The 18027-nt window shown below is 42.6% G+C and overlaps 1 protein-coding gene across 1 annotated transcript in view; it reads left to right on the top strand.

Moving 5' to 3' along the window:
- Positions 1 to 14846: 14846 nt before the first annotated feature.
- Positions 14847 to 18027, top strand: part of LOC135508632 (netrin-4-like) — an 80551-nt gene continuing 77370 nt past the window's right edge. Inside the window, exons 1-3 of the mRNA XM_064928873.1 lie at positions 14847 to 14922; positions 15292 to 15751; positions 15855 to 15981. Coding sequence (XP_064784945.1) covers positions 14853 to 14922; positions 15292 to 15751; positions 15855 to 15981 — 657 coding nt within the window. The 5' untranslated portion in view covers positions 14847 to 14852. The remainder of the gene's footprint in view (positions 14923 to 15291; positions 15752 to 15854; positions 15982 to 18027) is intronic.

The raw sequence follows: 18027 nt of genomic DNA, 5'->3' as shown, positions 1-18027 counted from the left end.
TCCAAGTATAGTGGTTGTACCAATGAATAAGATATAAGGTAGTGTGACCGAGTGTCCACTTTCTTCACAGAAGGCCAGCATGTAATTAGCAAATCAAAATATGGAATAAAACACGTGTCTGAGACATGTCATCGTCATCGTCGTCGTCCCCTCACACACACACACACACACACACACACACACACACACACACACACACACACACACACACACACACACACACACACACAGCACCCAGGTGTTACATTACTCTACACACTACCTCACACAGACAGGGAGACAGACAGGGAGACAGACAGGGAGACAGACAGGGAGACAGACAGACAGACAGACAGGGAGACAGACAGACAGACAGACAGACAGACAGACAGGGAGACAGACAGGGAGACAGACAGACAGACAGGGAGACAGACAGACAGGGAGACAGAAAGGGAGACAGAAAGGAAGAGACAGACAGGGAGACAGACAGGGAGACAGAAAGGAAGAGACAGACAGGGAGACAGACAGGGAGACAGACAGACAGGGAGACAGACAGGGAGACAGACAGACAGGGAGACAGAAAGGAAGAGACAGACAGGGAGACAGAAAGGGAGACAGAAAGGAAGAGACAGACAGGGAGACAGACGGACAGACAGTCAGGGAGACAGACAGGGAGACAGAAAGGAAGAGGCAGACAGGGAGACAGACAGGGAGACAGACAGGGAGACAGAAAGGAAGAGGCAGACAGGGAGACAGACAGGGAGACAGACAGGGAGACAGACAGGGAGACAGACAGGGAGACAGACAGGGAGACAGAAAGGAAGAGACAGACGTGGAGACAGACGTGGAGTCTAAAACAGGATCACTGCGTCGGGGCAGTAGACATTCCAATCATAACACACGCTCCGATTCCAGCTCCTGCCCCATCCTTAACCGAGATTATCCTTCTGTTTGGTCCTTCGTGTCCTCTGTGCAGGGTCCAAGAGAGGCTCGGATTGCCCCCTGTCCTGTCTGCCTGAGGGTAGGGGGGGACGAGATGGGAAGTGATGGTATGGGGTCTGAGACATCATTCATCAAACAAACAGATGCCCTCAACGTGCTACAGTACAGTTAGTTACTCTCACATCAACATTACATATCAGCAGTTTTTTTTTGTCATTGTGTTTCCCTCAGTAACTGCCAGCAGCCAATCACTTACAACCCTTTTTTCTTTCTTTCTTTTTTTGTTTATTTTATTTTGATACTTCAGCATCCTGGAGTCGCCTCTTCACTGCTGACGTTGAGACTGGTGTTTTGCGGGTACTATTTAATGAAGCTGCCTGTTGAGAACTTGTGAGGCGTCTGTTTCTCAAACTAGACACTCTAATGTACTTGTTCCCTTGCTTAGTTGTGCACCGGGGCCTCCCACTCCTCTTTCTATTCTGGTTAGAGACAGTTTGTGCTGTTCTGTGAAGGGAGTAGGACACAGCGTTGTACGAGATCTTCAGTTTCTTGGCAATTTCACTCATGGAATAGCCTTCATTTCTCAGAACAAAAATAGACTGATGAGTTTCAGAAGAAAGTTATTTGTTTCTGGCCATTTTGAGCCTGTAATCGAAACCACAAATGCTGATCCTCCAGATACTCAACTCGTCTAAAGAAGGGCAGTTTCATTGCTTCTTTAATCAGAACAACAGTTTTCAGCTGTGCTAACATAATTGCAAAAGGCTTTTCTAATGATAAACTTGGATTAGCTAACACAACGTGCCATTGGAACACAGGAGTGATGGTTGCTGATAATGGGCCTCTGTACGACTCTGTAGATATTCCATTAAAAATCAGCTGTTTCCAGCTACAATAATCATTTACAAGAATTAACAATGTCCACACTGTATTTCTGATCAATTTGATGTTATTTTAATGGCCCAAAAAAAATGCTTTTCTTTCAAAAACAAGGACATTTCTAAGTGACCCCAAACCTTTGAACAGTAGTGTATACATGTATATATATATATATATATATATATATATATATATATATATATATATATATATATATATATATATATATATATTTTTTTTTTTTTAATCACTTACCATCTCTATACCTAAATATTAGCATGATGTTTTTTTCAGTTTACATACCTTATTTTTTTGCTCTACAAGGTTACTAGCTCTGTCACATCCGCATGCAGTGTGTGGCCTTGGCCCGTCGAAAGACAAACACACCCTGAAGTACAGTTCTGGGTAAATATCCGCTGAACTGAAAAGGCCACTTTGCTTTTTTCTACCTGCCTGCAGACTTCTCTCTCTCTCTCTCTCTCTCTCTCCCTCTCTCTCCCTCTCTCTCTCTCTCTCTCTCTCTGTGTGCGTCTCCCTCTCTCTCTCTCTCTCTCTCTCTCTCTCTGTGTGTGTCTCCCTCTCTCTCCCTCTCTCTCTGTCTCTCTGTCTCTCTCGCTCTCTCTCGCTCTCTCTCTCTCTCTCTCTCTCTCTGTGTGTGTCTCCCTCTCTCTGTCTCGCTCTCTCGCTCGCTCTCTCTCTCTCTCTCTCTGTGTCTCCCTCTCTCTCTGTCTCTCTGTCACTCTCTCTGTCTCTCTGTCTCTCTCTCTCTCTCTCTCTCTCTCTCTCTCTCTCTCTCTCTCTCTCTCTCTCTATCTCTCTCTCTATCTCTCTGTCTCTCTCTCTCTCTATCTCTCTGTCTCTCTCTCTCTCTCTCTCCTCTCTCTCTCTCTCTCTCTCTCTCTCTCTCTCTCTCTCTCTCTCTCTCTCTCTCTCTCTCTCTCTCTCTGTCTCTCTCTCTCTCTCTCTCTCTCTCTATCTCTCTCTCTGTCTCTCTCTCTCTCTCTCACGTGACCCTTTCACCTTGTAATTGGTTCCTAATTTAGTGATACTGTACTTTCATTTATTCACTCTGTTTTCAAGTTTCCTCATTGACAATCAATACTCCACTTTAACCCACAGACTGCCACAGTGCTTCTTCTACCACGTTACTAATGATTTCTGTCCCCATTAAGAAACGTTACGGACACTGTGGATCGAAGAAAATGTCTGGGAAAAAAGTGAGTTCAGTAAAGAGAAAGACAGAGATGTTCTGCCTGTCTGCTGCCTCTTACAGTCTAGAGGTAAAACTGTGCCCATAAAAAGCCACGGCCTCTGGGCAGAGAGGCAAAATAAAGCACTCACATACGTCATGTTACACTGGAAACCAACCTGATTCAACCTTCTCATTCCAACTCCAAAAATACAGTATACTTCTTTGGGGACCAAAAGCTGTGTTCTGTAGCTTTTGATGAAGTGTCTCATAGTAAGTCTATCTGATACAAAAGGGAGGAAACTATGAAGATGATTTATACAATAAAGTGTCTATGAAAAGAAGCAGAACATTCTCTCTGTCCCCCATATCCTATCTTTAATAATACTGTATAATATACTATCCTATCTTTAATAATACTGTATAATATACTATCCTATCTTTAATAATACTGTATAATATACTATCCTATCTTTAATAATCCTGTATAATATACTATCCTATCTTTAATAATCCTGTATAATATACTATCCTATCTTTAATAATACTGTATAATATACTATCCTATCTTTAATAATCCTGTATAATATACTATCCTATCTTTAATAATCCTGTATAATATACTATCCTATCTTTAATAATACTGTATAATATACTATCCTATCTTTAATAATACTGTATAATATACTATCCTATCTTTAATAATACTGTATAATATACTATCCTATCTTTAATAATCCTGTATAATATACTATCCTATCTTTAATAATACTTTATAATATACTATCCTATCTTTAATAATCCTGTATAATATACCATTCTATCTTTAATAATACTGTATAATATACTATCCTATCTTTAATAATACTGTATAATATACTATCCTATCTTTAATAATCCTGTATAATATACTATCCTATCTTTAATAATACTTTATAATATACTATCCTATCTTTAATAATACTGTATAATATACTATTCTATCTTTAATAATACTGTATAATATACTATCCTATCTTTAATAATACTGTATAATATACTATCCTATCTTTAATAATACTGTATAATATACTATCCTATCTTTAATAATACTGTATAATATACTATCCTATCTTTAATAATCCTGTATAATATACTATCCTATCTTTAATAATACTGTATAATATACTATCCTATCTTTAATAATCCTGTATAATATACTATCCTATCTTTAATAATACTGTATAATATACTATCCTATCTTTAATAATCCTGTATAATATACTATCCTATCTTTAATAATACTGTATAATATACTATCCTATCTTTAATAATACTGTATAATATACTATCCTATCTTTAATAATACTGTATAATATACTATCCTATCTTTAATAATCCAAAATATGGGACAGATCTGTGCCGCGGGTCTGGCTTTCTTGAAGGTGAAACTCTTTACTAGTATTCCCTTGTCTCTACCTCGCTCGCTTGTTGCTAATTTAGGCCAGCGCTCAGTCATGTGAAAGGACAATCTTTCCTGGGCACCAAGAGAGGAAGTCACAAGGTGAAGAGAAAAAAAAATGAGTGTAAACATCCAGTACTGTCTGTACTGTTCTACGCAATGCCTGTTTGAAATATTATGCAGAAGAGAAGGTGACTAGGAGCGATACAGGCCAGAGGGGTAAGAGGAAAGACAGGAAAATGGAAAAAGAGAGGTGAGGGATGACAGATAGAAGGATACAGCAGGGGCATATGGGCAGTGGTGTAAAGTACTTAAGTAAAAAATACTTTAAAGTACTACTTAAGTAGTTTTTTGGGGTATCTGTACTTTAAAGGTAAAAGTGAAAGTCACCCAGTAAAATACTACTTGAGTAAAAGTCTAAAAGTATTTGGGTTTAATAAGCTATATTTACTTTTACTCAAGTACGACAATTGGGTACTTTTCCCAACACTGCATATGGGGGCCATTTCAAGTTCCCTATAGCATTCGTCTTATATCTATAGCATTATAGAGGGATATACATCCCAGCCTAGCCTCCTAGCATGTCTGGCTGTAGGTCTGGTTTCTACAAGGAGGTAGACAGATTTCCTCCAAGGGTCTCTCCCGTTCAGTAAGCATGAGGTACTAGGTGACATGTACTGCCGGGGGAGGGAGGGAAAGGGGAGGGAGGGAGGGAAAGGGGAGGGAGGGAGGGAAAGGGGAGGGAGGGAGGGAAAGGGGGAGCAATATCCTTTTACAGTCTGGAAATAAAGCAAACCAGTGATGGTGGAGGAACTGTCTGTCTGTCATGTCTGTCTGTCTGTCTGTCTGTCTGTCTGTCTGTCTGTCTGTCTGTCTGTCTGTCTGTCTGTCTGTCTGTCTGTCCCGTCTGTCCCGTCTGTCCCGTCTGTCTGTCTGTCTGTCTGTCCCGTCTGTCTGTCTGTCTGTCTGTCTGTCTGTCTGTCATGTCTGTCTGTCTGTCTGTCTGTCTGTCTGTCTGTCTGTCTGTCCCGTCTGTCTGTCTGTCTGTCTGTCTGTCTGTCTGTCTGTCTGTCTGTCTGTCTGTCCCGTCTGTCCCGTCTGTCTGTCTGTCTGTCTGTCTGTCTGTCTGTCTGTCTGTCTGTCTGTCTGTCTGTCTGTCTCTAATCATTAAAGGTGCATCACCCCTGACCTGACCTGTCTAATCATTAAAGGTGCATCACCCCTGACCTGTCTAATCATTAAAGTTGCATCACCCCTGACCTGACCTGTCTAATCATTAAAGGTGCATCACCCCTGACCTGTCTAATCATTAAAGGTACATCACCCCTGACCTGTCTAATAATTAAAGGTGCATCGCCCCTGACCTGTCTAATCATTAAAGGTACATCACCCCTGACCTGTCTAATCATTAAAGGTGCATCACCCCTGACCTGTCTAATCATTAAAGGTACATCACCCCTGACCTGTCTAATCATTAAAGGTACATCACCCCTGACCTGTCTAATCATTAAAGGTGCATCACCCCTGACTTGTCTAATCATTAAAGGTACATCACCCCTGACCTGTCTAATCATTAAAGGTGCATCACCCCTGACCTGTCTAATCATTAAAGGTGCATCACCCCTGACCTGTCTAATCATTAAAGGTGCATCACCCCTGACCTGTCTAATCATTAAAGGTACATCACCCCTGACCTGTCTAATCATTAAAGGTGCATCACCCCTGACCTGTCTAATCATTAAAGGTACATCACCCCTGACCTGTCTAATCATTAAAGGTGCATCACCCCTGACCTGTCTAATCATTAAAGGTGCATCACCCCTGACCTGTCTAATCATTAAAGGTGCATCACCCCTGACCTGTCTAATCATTAAAGGTACATCACCCCTGACCTGTCTAATCATTAAAGGTGCATCACCCCTGACCTGTCTAATCATTAAAGGTACATCACCCCTGACCTGTCTAATCATTAAAGGTGCATCACCCCTGACCTGTCTAATAATTAAAGGTACATCACCCCTGCCATTACCTGTCTAATCATTAGAGGACTCTGAAAATAACACAGACATAAACCCTGTTCCCCCGAGACGTCAAACAGAAGCCTGTCAGTCACAAGAGTCACAACATTCTAAGAATGTCCTGATCTGCTCGGGATGGGATACCTCGGGGAGACACAGCGAATGCTCCTGCCAACACATACACATACACACCAACATCGGACAGACAATATCGCTGACTTTCGTAACAAAACAAATTGTGGACGGAGACGAGACTGGCACAGTGTTACATAGCCTACACACAAGGGGAGGAAACAGAGAAGCAGAGAATGATTCAGTGTGACAGTGACAGGTCGTGCTCACAGAGTGAATCATTCACACACTACAACAGACAACATTACTGTTCAAAAGTTTGGGGTCACTTAGAAATGTCCTTGTTCTTGAAAGAAAAACACCTTTTCTGTCCATTTAAAATAACATCAAATTAATCAGAAATAGAGTGTAGACATTAATGTTGTAAATGACTATTGTAGCTGGAAACAGCTGATTTTTAATGGAATATCTACATTGGCATACAGAGGCCCATTATTAGCAACCATCACTCCTGTGTTAGCTAATCCACGTTTATCATTTTAAAAGGCTAATTGATCATTAGAAAATCCTTTTGCAATTATGTTAGCACAGCTGAAAACTGTTCTGACTAAAGAAGCAATAAAACGGCCCTTCTTTAAACCAGTTGAGTATCTGGAGCATCAGCATTTGTGGGTTCGATTACAGGCTCAAAATGGCCAGAAACAAAAAACTTTCTTCTGAAACTCATCAGTCTATTCTTGTTTTGAGAAATGAAGACTATTCCATGCGAGAAATTTCCAAGAAACTGAAGATCTCATAGTTTGAGAAACAGACAAGTCCTCAACTGGCAGATTCATTAAATAGTACCCGCAAAACACCAGTCTCAACGTCAACAGTGAAGAGGCGACTCCGGGATGCTGACCTTCTAGGCAGAGTTGCAAATAAAAAGCCATATCTCAGACTGGCCAATAAAAATAAAAGATTAAGATGGGAAAAAGAACACAGACACTGGACAGAGGAATTATGCCTAGAAGGCAAGCATACCGGAGTCGCCTCTTCACTGTTGATGTTGAGTCATTTACAACATTAACAATGTCTACACTGTATTTCTGATTAATTTGATGTTATTCTAATTTAATGGACAAAAAAAATTAACTTTTCTTTCAAAAACAAGGACATTTCTAAGTGACTACAAACTTTTGAATGGTGGTGTATGTGCTAACTACACATGCCAAACAGTCAGGCAAGAGTGAGAGAGCATAGAAACAGAGAGAGAGAATGATTCAGTAAGACAGTGACAGGTTGTGTTCACAGTGAGAAGTGACTACATTTACAGCATGACCTTTCAGACAACCTCACCTGTTCTCTTGTCACCCAGTAACCACTCCTCCTTTCTTTCTTTCTCTTTCTTTCTTCTCTATCTCGCTTTCTTTCTTTCTTTCTTTCTTTCTTTCTTTCTTTCTTTCTTCTCTATCTCGCTTTCTTTCTTTCTTTCTTTCTTTCTTCTCTATCTCACTTTCTTTCTTTCTTTCTTTCTTTCTTTCTTCTCTATCTCGCTTTCTTTCTTTCTTTCTTTCTTCTCTATCTCTCTTTCTTTCTCTCTTTCTCTCTTTCTCTCTTTCTTTATCTTTCTTTCTTTCTTCTCTATCTCACTTTCTTTCTTTCTTTCTTTCTTTCTTTCTTTCTTTCTTTCTTTCTTCTCTATCTCGCTTTCTTTCTTTCTTTCTTTCTTCTCTATCTCTCTTTCTTTCTCTCTTTCTCTCTTTCTCTCTTTCTTTATCTTTCTTTCTTTCTTCTCTATCTCACTTTCTTTCTTTCTTTCTTTCTTTCTTTCTTTCTTCTCTATCTCGCTTTCTTTCTTTCTTTCTTCTCTATCTCTCTTTCTTTCTCTCTTTCTCTCTTTCTCTCTTTCTTTATCTTTCTTTCTTTCTTCTCTATCTCGCTTTCTTTCTTTCTCTCTTTTCCTCTCTCTCTTTCTTTCTCTCTTTCTCTCTCTCTCTCTTTCTCTCTTTCTCTCTTTTCTTTCTTTCTTTCTTTCTTTCTTTCTCTTTCTTTCTTTCTTTCTTTATCTTTCTTTCTTTCTTCTCTATCTCGCTTTCTTTCTTTCTCTCTCTCTTTCTCTCTCTCTCTTTCTTTCTTTCTCTCTTTCTCTCTCTCTCTTTCTCTCTCTCTCTTTCTCTGTCTTTCTCTCTCTCTTTATCTCTCTTTCTCCTTCTCTCTCTATCCCTCACCTATTCATTTTAGCCCATCAGGCACCTATCAGGCACTCTCATCATAATTTTGATTTCATTTGTTATGATTTATTAGAATCCTCATTAGCCAACATCAATGGTGACAGCTAGTCTTACTGGGGTCCGACATATTACAAAAAATTAATTCCAGACAAAATAATGTACAATTTACATAGATTTAAAAACATTAAAATGTAGTGTGTTTGTGTACATCTATCAGTTACACATACATGTCAGTACATACACACAACAAGTAGGTCACACACGGGAGAGGTGTTGTGCCGTGAGGCTTTGCTTTATTAGTAAAGAAAACAAACAGGTTTGCTGTTCACTTGCGCTATATGAGAAAGAACTAGAGCCTGTAGGACTTGATTTGTGGAGTGTGGTGTCAAAAAAGCAGAGCATCTCTTTAATAGGGACAGATCTCTCCCCAACTTTACAACCATTTAATCTATATGTTTTGACCATGACAGTTTACAATCTAAGATAACACCAAGTAATTTAGTCTCCTCAACTTGTTCAACAGCCACACCGTTCATTCATTACCAGATTGAGCAGAGGTCTAGAATTTAGGGAATGATTTGTACCAAATACAATGCTCTTAGTTTGGGCTCTCGAGTGACGCAGCGGTCTAAGGCACTGCATCTCAGTGTTAGAGGTGTCATTACAGACACCCTGGTTCAAATCCAGGCTGTAACACAACTGGCTGTGATTGGGGGTCCCGTAGGGCGGCGAACAATTGGCCAAGCGTTGTCTGTGTTTGGCCGGTGTAGGCCGTCATTGTAAATAAAAATGTGTTCTTAACTGACTTATCCAGTTAAATATAGGGTACATTGTTTTAGAGATGTTCTGGACCAGTTTATTACTGGCCACCCATTCCAAAACAGACTGCAACTCTTTGTTAAGGGTTTCAGAGACTTAATTTGCTGTGGTTGCTGATGCGTATATGGTTGAATCATCAGCATACATGGACACACAAGAGTAGAGGGCCTTGAGAGCTGCCCTGTGGTACACCACACTTTACATGTTTGACATTAGAGAAGCTTCCATTAAGAAAACCCTCCACAATATGGCAGAGGTTGAAAAGCCAAAACACAAAGGTTTTCTCAACAACAGGTTATGGTCAATAATATCAAAGGCTGCACTGAAATCTAACAGTACAGCTTCAACAGTACAACAGTATCATCTATATGTGTTATGATACATCAAAGTCGTAGCTTATTCGTAACAGTGCAGATTAACTTATGCAAACACACACAGTGTATCTATCACCTCTTGCTGAAATCTCTATTTTTCTCTATTTCATTCCCTCTCTCTGTTGACGCTCTCTGGTGATGTCATCATGAGGTAAAGAACTGGCTCACAAATGGCTGATTATTGGGGTCAAGGGTCGGACGACCACAGGTCCAGGGTTGTATACCTGACAACTGGCAGGTGGTGTGTGTGTGTGTGTGTTTTAAATGAGTGACAGTTGGTAATAAGCGGTGACAGGAATGCACTAGAACGACACGCTGGCCTGTTAGTAAAATGGCTGCGGTCCAAACACTTAAAAGACACACCCTATCCCCTCAGTCCTCAAATTAAGTGAACACTTCTGATGACGTATCGTGATGTCTGACGAGTATACACTTGCAGGGCAAGGGGCGAGGGAGGAAGGAAGGAACGATTTTTAAATGTACCACCGTTGGCCTGAAATTCGTCACTCGTTCATCCCGTGATGATTGTATTTTCAGCTACCGGTGGCTTGTGGGTGCTTTATATGCGCTACAGTCAATTATGATTGCATGTCTACTTATATTAAATATATCATTATTAATATACGCCTGCTGTATGATAGCTAGCAAATTAATTAGCTAACTGACGTTAGCTTGCCTAGGTGGAACTTCTGAAGAAATCTTTATTTCTGCAATTTCCAACAGATAACCAAACCAAAACATATAGACTTTTTACCTAGTAGCAAAATGTCTAACTTATTTGCATTCGTTTTTGCTTGAGCTTGTATGTTGAATTCTCCATTGATGTTGTTTTAAAGTTTTCGCTGACTTCTCTTAGCGGATGTACAATCGTCGCAAATTGAATTATGGGGAGTTTCAGGCCGGAGAGAACATAATTGTACACTCGCAAAGCCGAATAAAAACCGGGGCTGAGGGGCTTACGTTGCAAACTTCCCTTGCTTGGCTAATCATTTGGACCACCCTCCAAGATGGCGACGGGGATTCCCCCAAGGACATAAGGCGAGAGTAAGTGGACGAGGGTGTGTCTTTTAACTGTTTGGACCACAGCCACTGAAAACTTGTTTTTTAAAACAAAGACTTCAAATCAAATCAAATTCTAGTTGAGGTAATATGTACATGAAGGTAGAGTTATTAAAGTGACTATACATAGATAATAACAACAGAGAGTAGCAGCAGTGTAAAAGAGGGGAGGGGCAATGAAAATAGTTTGGGTAGCTATTTGATTAGGTGTTCAGGAGTCTTATGGGATAAAAGCTGCTTAGAAGCCTCTTGGACCTAGACTTGGCGCTCCGGTACCGCTTGCCGTGTGGTAGCAGAGAGAACAGTCTATGACTAGGGTGGCTGGAGTCTTTGACAATTTTTAGGGCGTTCCTCCAACACTGCCTGGCCCCAGTACTGGCCCGTTTGCACTACCCTCTGTAGTGCCTGGCGGTCGGAGGCCGAGCAGTTGCCATACCAGGCAGTGATGCAACCAGTCAGGATGCTCTTGATGATGCAGCTGTAGAACCTTTTGAGGATCTGAGGACCCATGCCAAATCTTTTTAGTCTCCTGAGGGAGAATAGGTTTTGTCGTGCCCTCTTCACGACTGTCTTTGTGTGCTTGGACCATGTTAGTTTGTTGGTGGTGTGGACACCAAGGAACTTGAAGCTCTCAACCTGCTCCTCTGCAGCCCCATTGATGAGAATGGGAGCGTGTTCCGTCCTATTTTTCCAGTAGTCTACAATCATCTCCTTTGTCTTGATCGTGTTGAAGGAGTGGCTGTTATCCTTGCACCACATGACCAGGTCTCTGACCTCCTCCATATAGGCTGTCTCGTCATTGTCAGTGATCAGGCCTACCACTGTTGTGTCATCGGCAATATTAATGATGGTGTTGAAGTCATGCCTGGTCGTGCACTCATGAGTGAACAGGGAGTACAGGAGGGGACTGAGCACGCACCCCTGAGGGGCCCCTGTGTTGAGGATCAGCATGGCGGATGTGTTGTTACCTACCCTTACCACCTGGGGGCGGCCCGTCAGGAAGTCCAGGATCCAGTTGCACAGTGAGATGTTTAGTCCCAGGGTCCTTAGCTTATTGATTAGCTTTGAAGGCACTATGGTGTTGAACACTGAGCAGTAGTCAATGAATAGCATTCTCACATAGGTGTTCCCTTTCTCCAGGTGGGAAACAGCAGTGTGGGGTGCAATAGAGATTGCATCATCTGTGGATCTGTTGGGGCAGTATACAAATTGGTGTGGATATAGGGATTCTGGGATAATGGTGATGATGTGAGCCATGATCAGCCTTTCAAAGCACTTCATGGCTACAGACGTGAGTGCTACGGGTCGGTAGTCATTTAGGCAGGTTACCTTAGTGTTCTTGGGCACAGGCACTATGGTGGTCTGCTTAAAACATGGTAGTATTACAGTATTGGACATGGAGAGGTTGAAAATGTCAGTGAAGACACTTGCCAGTTGGTCAGCGCATGCTTGCAGTACACGTCCTGGCCGTCCTGTTCTTCGTTTTGTCGGCGTCATTTTTAAATAAAGTTCAAATGTACGCTTACCATGCTGCACCTTGGTCCAGTCCTTCAGCCAGCCGTGACAGAACGTTCCAACACCAACGGACCAAGCAGCATGGTAAGGTGGACTCCTGGACATGGGAGGACGTTCTGGACAGCAAGGGAGTCTCTCCACATGGGAGGAGATCCTGGCAGGAAGGGATCGCCTTCTATGGGAACAGGTGGAGGCAGCTAGGAGAGCAGAGGCAGCCGGAGAGAGGAACGGCCGGTTGTGATACAGCCTGAGATCAAACCCGTGTCTGTAGTGACACCTCTAGCACTGTGATGCAGTGCCTTAGACTACTGGGCCACTCGGGAGCCCAAACTAATAACATTTATTTGGTAAAAATCATTACAGACATATTCTAAAATGAATTAAATAAAACTTTTTCCTCAGCAATCTACATATAATGACAAATGGAAAACAGGTTTTTCCAAATTTCAGCAAATTTATACAAAATAAAAAATGGAAATACCTTATTTACAGAAGTATTCAGACTCTTTGCTATGAGACTCGAAATTGAGGTCCCACAGTTTGAAAGTGCATGTCAGAGGAAAAACCAAGCCATGAGGTCAAAGGAATTGTCCATAGAGATCCGAGACAGGATTGTGTCGAGGCACAGATCTGGGGGGGAAGGGTACCAAAAAATGGCTGCAGCATTGAAGTTCCCCAAGAACACAGTGGCCTCTGTCATTCTTAAACTAAAGAAGTTTGGAACCACCAAGACTCTTCCTAGAGCTGGCCTCCCAGCCAAACTGAGCAATCGGGGGAAATGGGCCTTGGTCAAGGAGGTGACCGCTGGTCACTCTGACAGAGCTCTAGAGTTCTGTAAACTAACAGAAGTACAACCATCTCCGCAGCACTCCACCAATCAGGCCTTTATGGTAGAGTGGACAGACGGAAGCCACTACTCAGTAAAAGGCACATGACAGCCCGCTTGGAGATTGCCAAAAGGCACCCAAAGACTCTCAGAGCATGATGAACAAGATTCTCTGGTCTGATGAAACCAAGATTGAACTCTTTGGCCTGAATGCCAAGCTTCACGTCTGGAGGAAACCTGGCACCATCCCTACAGTGAAGCATGTTGGTGGCAGCATCATGCTTTGGGGATTTTTTTCAGCGGCAAGGGCAGGGAGACTAGTCAGATTGAGGCTAAGCTGAAAGGAGCCTTGTACAGAGAGATCCTTGATGAAAGCCTGCCCCAGAGTGCTCAGGACCTCAAACTGGGGTGAAGGTTCACCTTCCAACAGGACAACAACCCTAAGCTCATAGCCAAGACAACGCAGGAGTGGCTTCGGGACAAGTCTCTGAATGTCCTTGAGTGGCTCAGCCAGAGCCTGGACTTGAACCCGATCAAACATCTCTGGAGAGACCTGAAAATAGCTGTGCAGCGACGCTTCCCATCCAACCTGACAGAGCTTGAGAGGATCTGCAGAGAAGAATGGGAGAAACTCCCCAAATACAGGTGTGCCAAGCTTGTAGCGTCATACCCCAAAAAACTCACAACTGTAATTGCTGCCAAAGGTGCTTCAACAAAGTACTGATTAAAGGGTCTGAATACTACTGTATATGTCATATTTCATATTTTAATAAATTAGCAAAAAAACATTTGTCATTATGGGGTATTGTGTTTAGATTGATTAAGGAAAATAATAATTTAATCAAGTTTAGAATAAGGTTGTAACGTAACAAAATGTGGAACAAGTCAAGGGGTCTAAGTAGAGGAAATTCCCAAATGCACCCTATTCCCTATAGTGCGCTATACTTTTGACAAGAGAGAATAGGGTGCCATTTGAGATTGAACTATATTTAGAGGGCTGAGGGAGGGGGATAAGGTTAGCATTTGGGAAATAACCATACAGTTGTTGGGAAAGACTATTAAATGCCTAGGCTTTCAACCTTTCCATATGTATATTTTATTTTTCAAACATTGATGATGTATTTGAGTACTCAGGAATGCTCAACTTTTTACAAACGATATTGGACACTTTATCAAGCCTGAAGACGGTGACGCGTACCTGTAGCCTAGATTAATGCACAGTGATGACTTTACAACTGAATGCTATTCGATATGTCGCAGACATCGTTTATGATCGACATCCAATCGATGGTGAGTGTTTTATTCTTCAATAGGCCTAATTATCGCTTCGGTTTGTTAATGCTGGAGGCGTCGCGCCACTTCGGAGACAGCTCACTTGGCTAAAGTCAATCGTCTTGAGGAAACGTGCCTTCACTTGTTGTCACTATAAAAATAGACCTTCATCGCTGTTCTCTCTCAACTGTTCACACAAGAAGCTGTCTCAGTATGACTGACTGTCTCAGTATGTTCTAGAACAGTCTTCAGGGATGTTCAAGATGAGACGGTGGACTTTACTTGTCGTGATTGCTCTTTGTGCGTCTCCGCTTCTTTTGGCTGGTAAGTAAAGGAACAGTAAAGTTCATTTTTTCTCATCCTTGTGCGGGCTTGGATTGAGATGGTACTTGCAAACTTTAGCGCGAGTCTGTCCATGTACAGATGCAGGCATTGAGGACGATTTGATTATCGCGTAGAGTATGTTGCTTTGACATGTTTGTTGGCTATCGTGCATCTCTCCCATCTAAAAAAAGCTTTAATGTCTGTCCAATAGATAATTTTAAAATGTCAATGTAATATTGGATATTGTTTTGGCTAATCAGGCTGGTATCGTAATCTGTGAAGATTAATTTAAATTGGAACAGTGAATTTTGTGTTAGATACAAATACATTTATTCCCCAAAAAATATATTCTCTCTCTATCCCCCTCAGGTCCTTCCAGCTCTTCAGGTCCAGTCTCAGAGACCCAGAGCCGCTGTGCTGGCCGGGCCTGTAACCCTCCCATGGGGAACCTCGCCTTGGGCCGAGGACTACTCACCCAGTCAGTGTGTGGAGTCAACTCCACTGAGCCCTACTGCTCCTACCAGCAGATGTTTAGCTCTACCCCTTCCTTCCACAGAGACACTTCCTGTCCAGCAGCACCCAAATGCAGCAAGTGCAACGCAGCCCTCCCCCACCAGGCTCACCTGGCCTCTGCCATGACCGATTCCTCATTCCGATACCCAGATACCTGGTGGCAGTCTGCCGAGGGGGCGGAAACAGAAACCCTCCAACTAAACCTGGAGACAGAGTTCTACTTTACGCATCTGATCCTGGTGTTCCGCTCCCCCCGGCCCGCCACCATGTTGCTGGAGCGTTCTCAGGACCACGGGAGGACCTGGAAGACCCTCAGGTACCATCGAGGACCACTTTGGAAATGACTGTTTTAATTGATGTATTACCCTCTGCGGTCAAATACACATTTTATTGATGGATGTAATTGTTTTATACCTAAGGTACTTTGCGAGGGACTGTGAGGACACCTTCGGCCTGGCAGAGGAGGCTCGTGTGAAGGAGAAAGGAGAGAGTGGGGCGGCCTGCACCTCCAAATACTCAGGAGCGTTCCCATGTACCCGAGGAGAGGTTAGAGTTGTGTATTGTGGGGTCTCTGATTGCACTTACCTATCCTCTTCATGCCTGCTGACACATAAAGGCAGAGACCTATACCACTTCTGACTGTCTAACGCCTGTTTTCAAGCTTAGCTTAAGTTCCTTGTGGCTACTAAGATTGTTGAGAGCCCAGACACAGTCTTTGGACACAGGTGAAGGCAACATCCAGCTGGACGTTGTGGTTGCAGGGAAGATGGAGGAGAGGACACAGGGGTTGAATAGAACAGAGCTGTGACAGATTTCAAAGTGGCCCGTTTGAAACAACCTGTTAAACAATCGCAATGCTTCACAACGGTAATTCATAACATCTGTGCCATCTAATTGTTTGCTGTGGTGCTCAAACACATCATTGCTGTGTGTGTGTGTGGGTGTGGGACAAGCGTTGAACAAACAGACTAAGCTGTGTGTTTAAAGTAAACAGATCTAAACGGAGGCTTTTCAGATCGCATTTCTCAGCTGCACAAAGCCCATGACGACATCCATGCATCAATAGAATATCAATGTTCACCTTATTCCTCTGATGAGGCGCCCTGAGGTCTTTTTCTTTAGACGTGCCGTACCATCGGACAGAGGAACGTTTGAGCCAGAGAGCAACAGGCCTTGTTGGTTTATTCATGAGCATCGTGATTTTCATTCAGCATCAGTCCTCGGGACTCCCAGCAAAATAATCTGATTTTTAATTTTCACTACTTCAATATATCTGCATGTCCAGCTGCTATATTTAGCCTAACAATGAGGTGTTTTACCATTTTATTTTCAGGGCAGCCAGGGATACAAGTAGAACACAAAACTAACGTGTTGACATAAACAGTTGTATTGAGGAGTTTTATTAACAAATGTCAATAATTGAATAAGGTCTGCCAAGAAAAACCGAATAACAAATGTTTTTATGAGAACGCTGTAAGTACAGAAATGATTTGCTCAGTGTGAAATTAATATCCAACTATTCAGTGACAACTGTTTGGAGTTTGTGAGAGTAACTATGTGAGCTTATTACAGTATTATAGACACTATGTCCTGGGATTTACTATGATCGTCTATGTAGAAGAACCCCTTACAGTATAATAGACACTATGGGATTTAGTGTGGGCCTGTGAGTGTCATAGAACAAAACAGATTACATGTGCACATTCGTGGGGTTATAATAGTTTGTAGCTCAAACCATTCAGACTTTACATTACTTTTTATGAGAAAGAACCGTTTTCACGATCCGCCCTTGTCTCACAAACACCGCTCTGTAGCTCAAAAGTCTGTAGCTCAAACACACAATGTTTAAAAGGGGTTGGAAGCCCAAAATTATGTTGGCCTGATTGTGGGACTCAAATTGATGAGATGGTGATGAGAGAGAGAGAGAGAAAGGTAGAGAGAGAGAGATGGGAGAGAGAGAGAGAGAGAGAGAGAGCGGTAGTGTCAGGTCATGCTGTGTGTTGGGCTGTGTCAGGTCATGCTGTGTGTTGGGCTGTGTCAGGTTATGCTGTGTCAGGTCATGCTGTGTGTTGGGCTGTGTCAGGTCATGCTGTGTGTTGGGCTGTGTCAGGTTATGCTGTGTCAGGTCATGCTGTGTGTTGGGCTGTGTCAGGTTATGCTGTGTCAGGTCATGCTGTGTGTTGGGCTGTGTCAGGTCATGCTGTGTGTTGGGCTGTGTCAGGTTATTCTGTGTGTTGGGCTGTGTCAGGTCATGCTGTGTGTTGGGCTGTGTCAGGTTATGCTGTGTGTTGGGCTGCGTTGGGTCATGCTGTGTGTTGGGCTGTGTCAGGTCATGCTATGTGTTGGGCTGTGTTGGGCTGTGTCAGGTCATGCTGTGTGTTAGGCTGTGTGTTGGGCTGCGTTGGGTCATGCTGTGTGTTGGGCTGTGTCAGGTCATGCTATGTGTTGGGCTGTGTTGGGCTGTGTCAGGTCATGCTGTGTGTTGGACTGTGTATTAGGCTGTGTCAGGTCATGCTGTGTGTTGTGCTGTGTCACATGCCTGCGTATTAGGCTGTGTCGGGTCATGCTGTGTCAGGTTATGCTGTGTGTTGG

The sequence above is a fragment of the Oncorhynchus masou genome, chromosome 22, assembly GCF_036934945.1.
Source record: "Oncorhynchus masou masou isolate Uvic2021 chromosome 22, UVic_Omas_1.1, whole genome shotgun sequence".
NCBI classification, from domain to species: Eukaryota; Metazoa; Chordata; class Actinopteri; order Salmoniformes; family Salmonidae; genus Oncorhynchus; species Oncorhynchus masou.
Note: the sequence above shows the minus strand (reverse complement) of the source record. Positions and strands in the feature narration are given on the sequence as shown.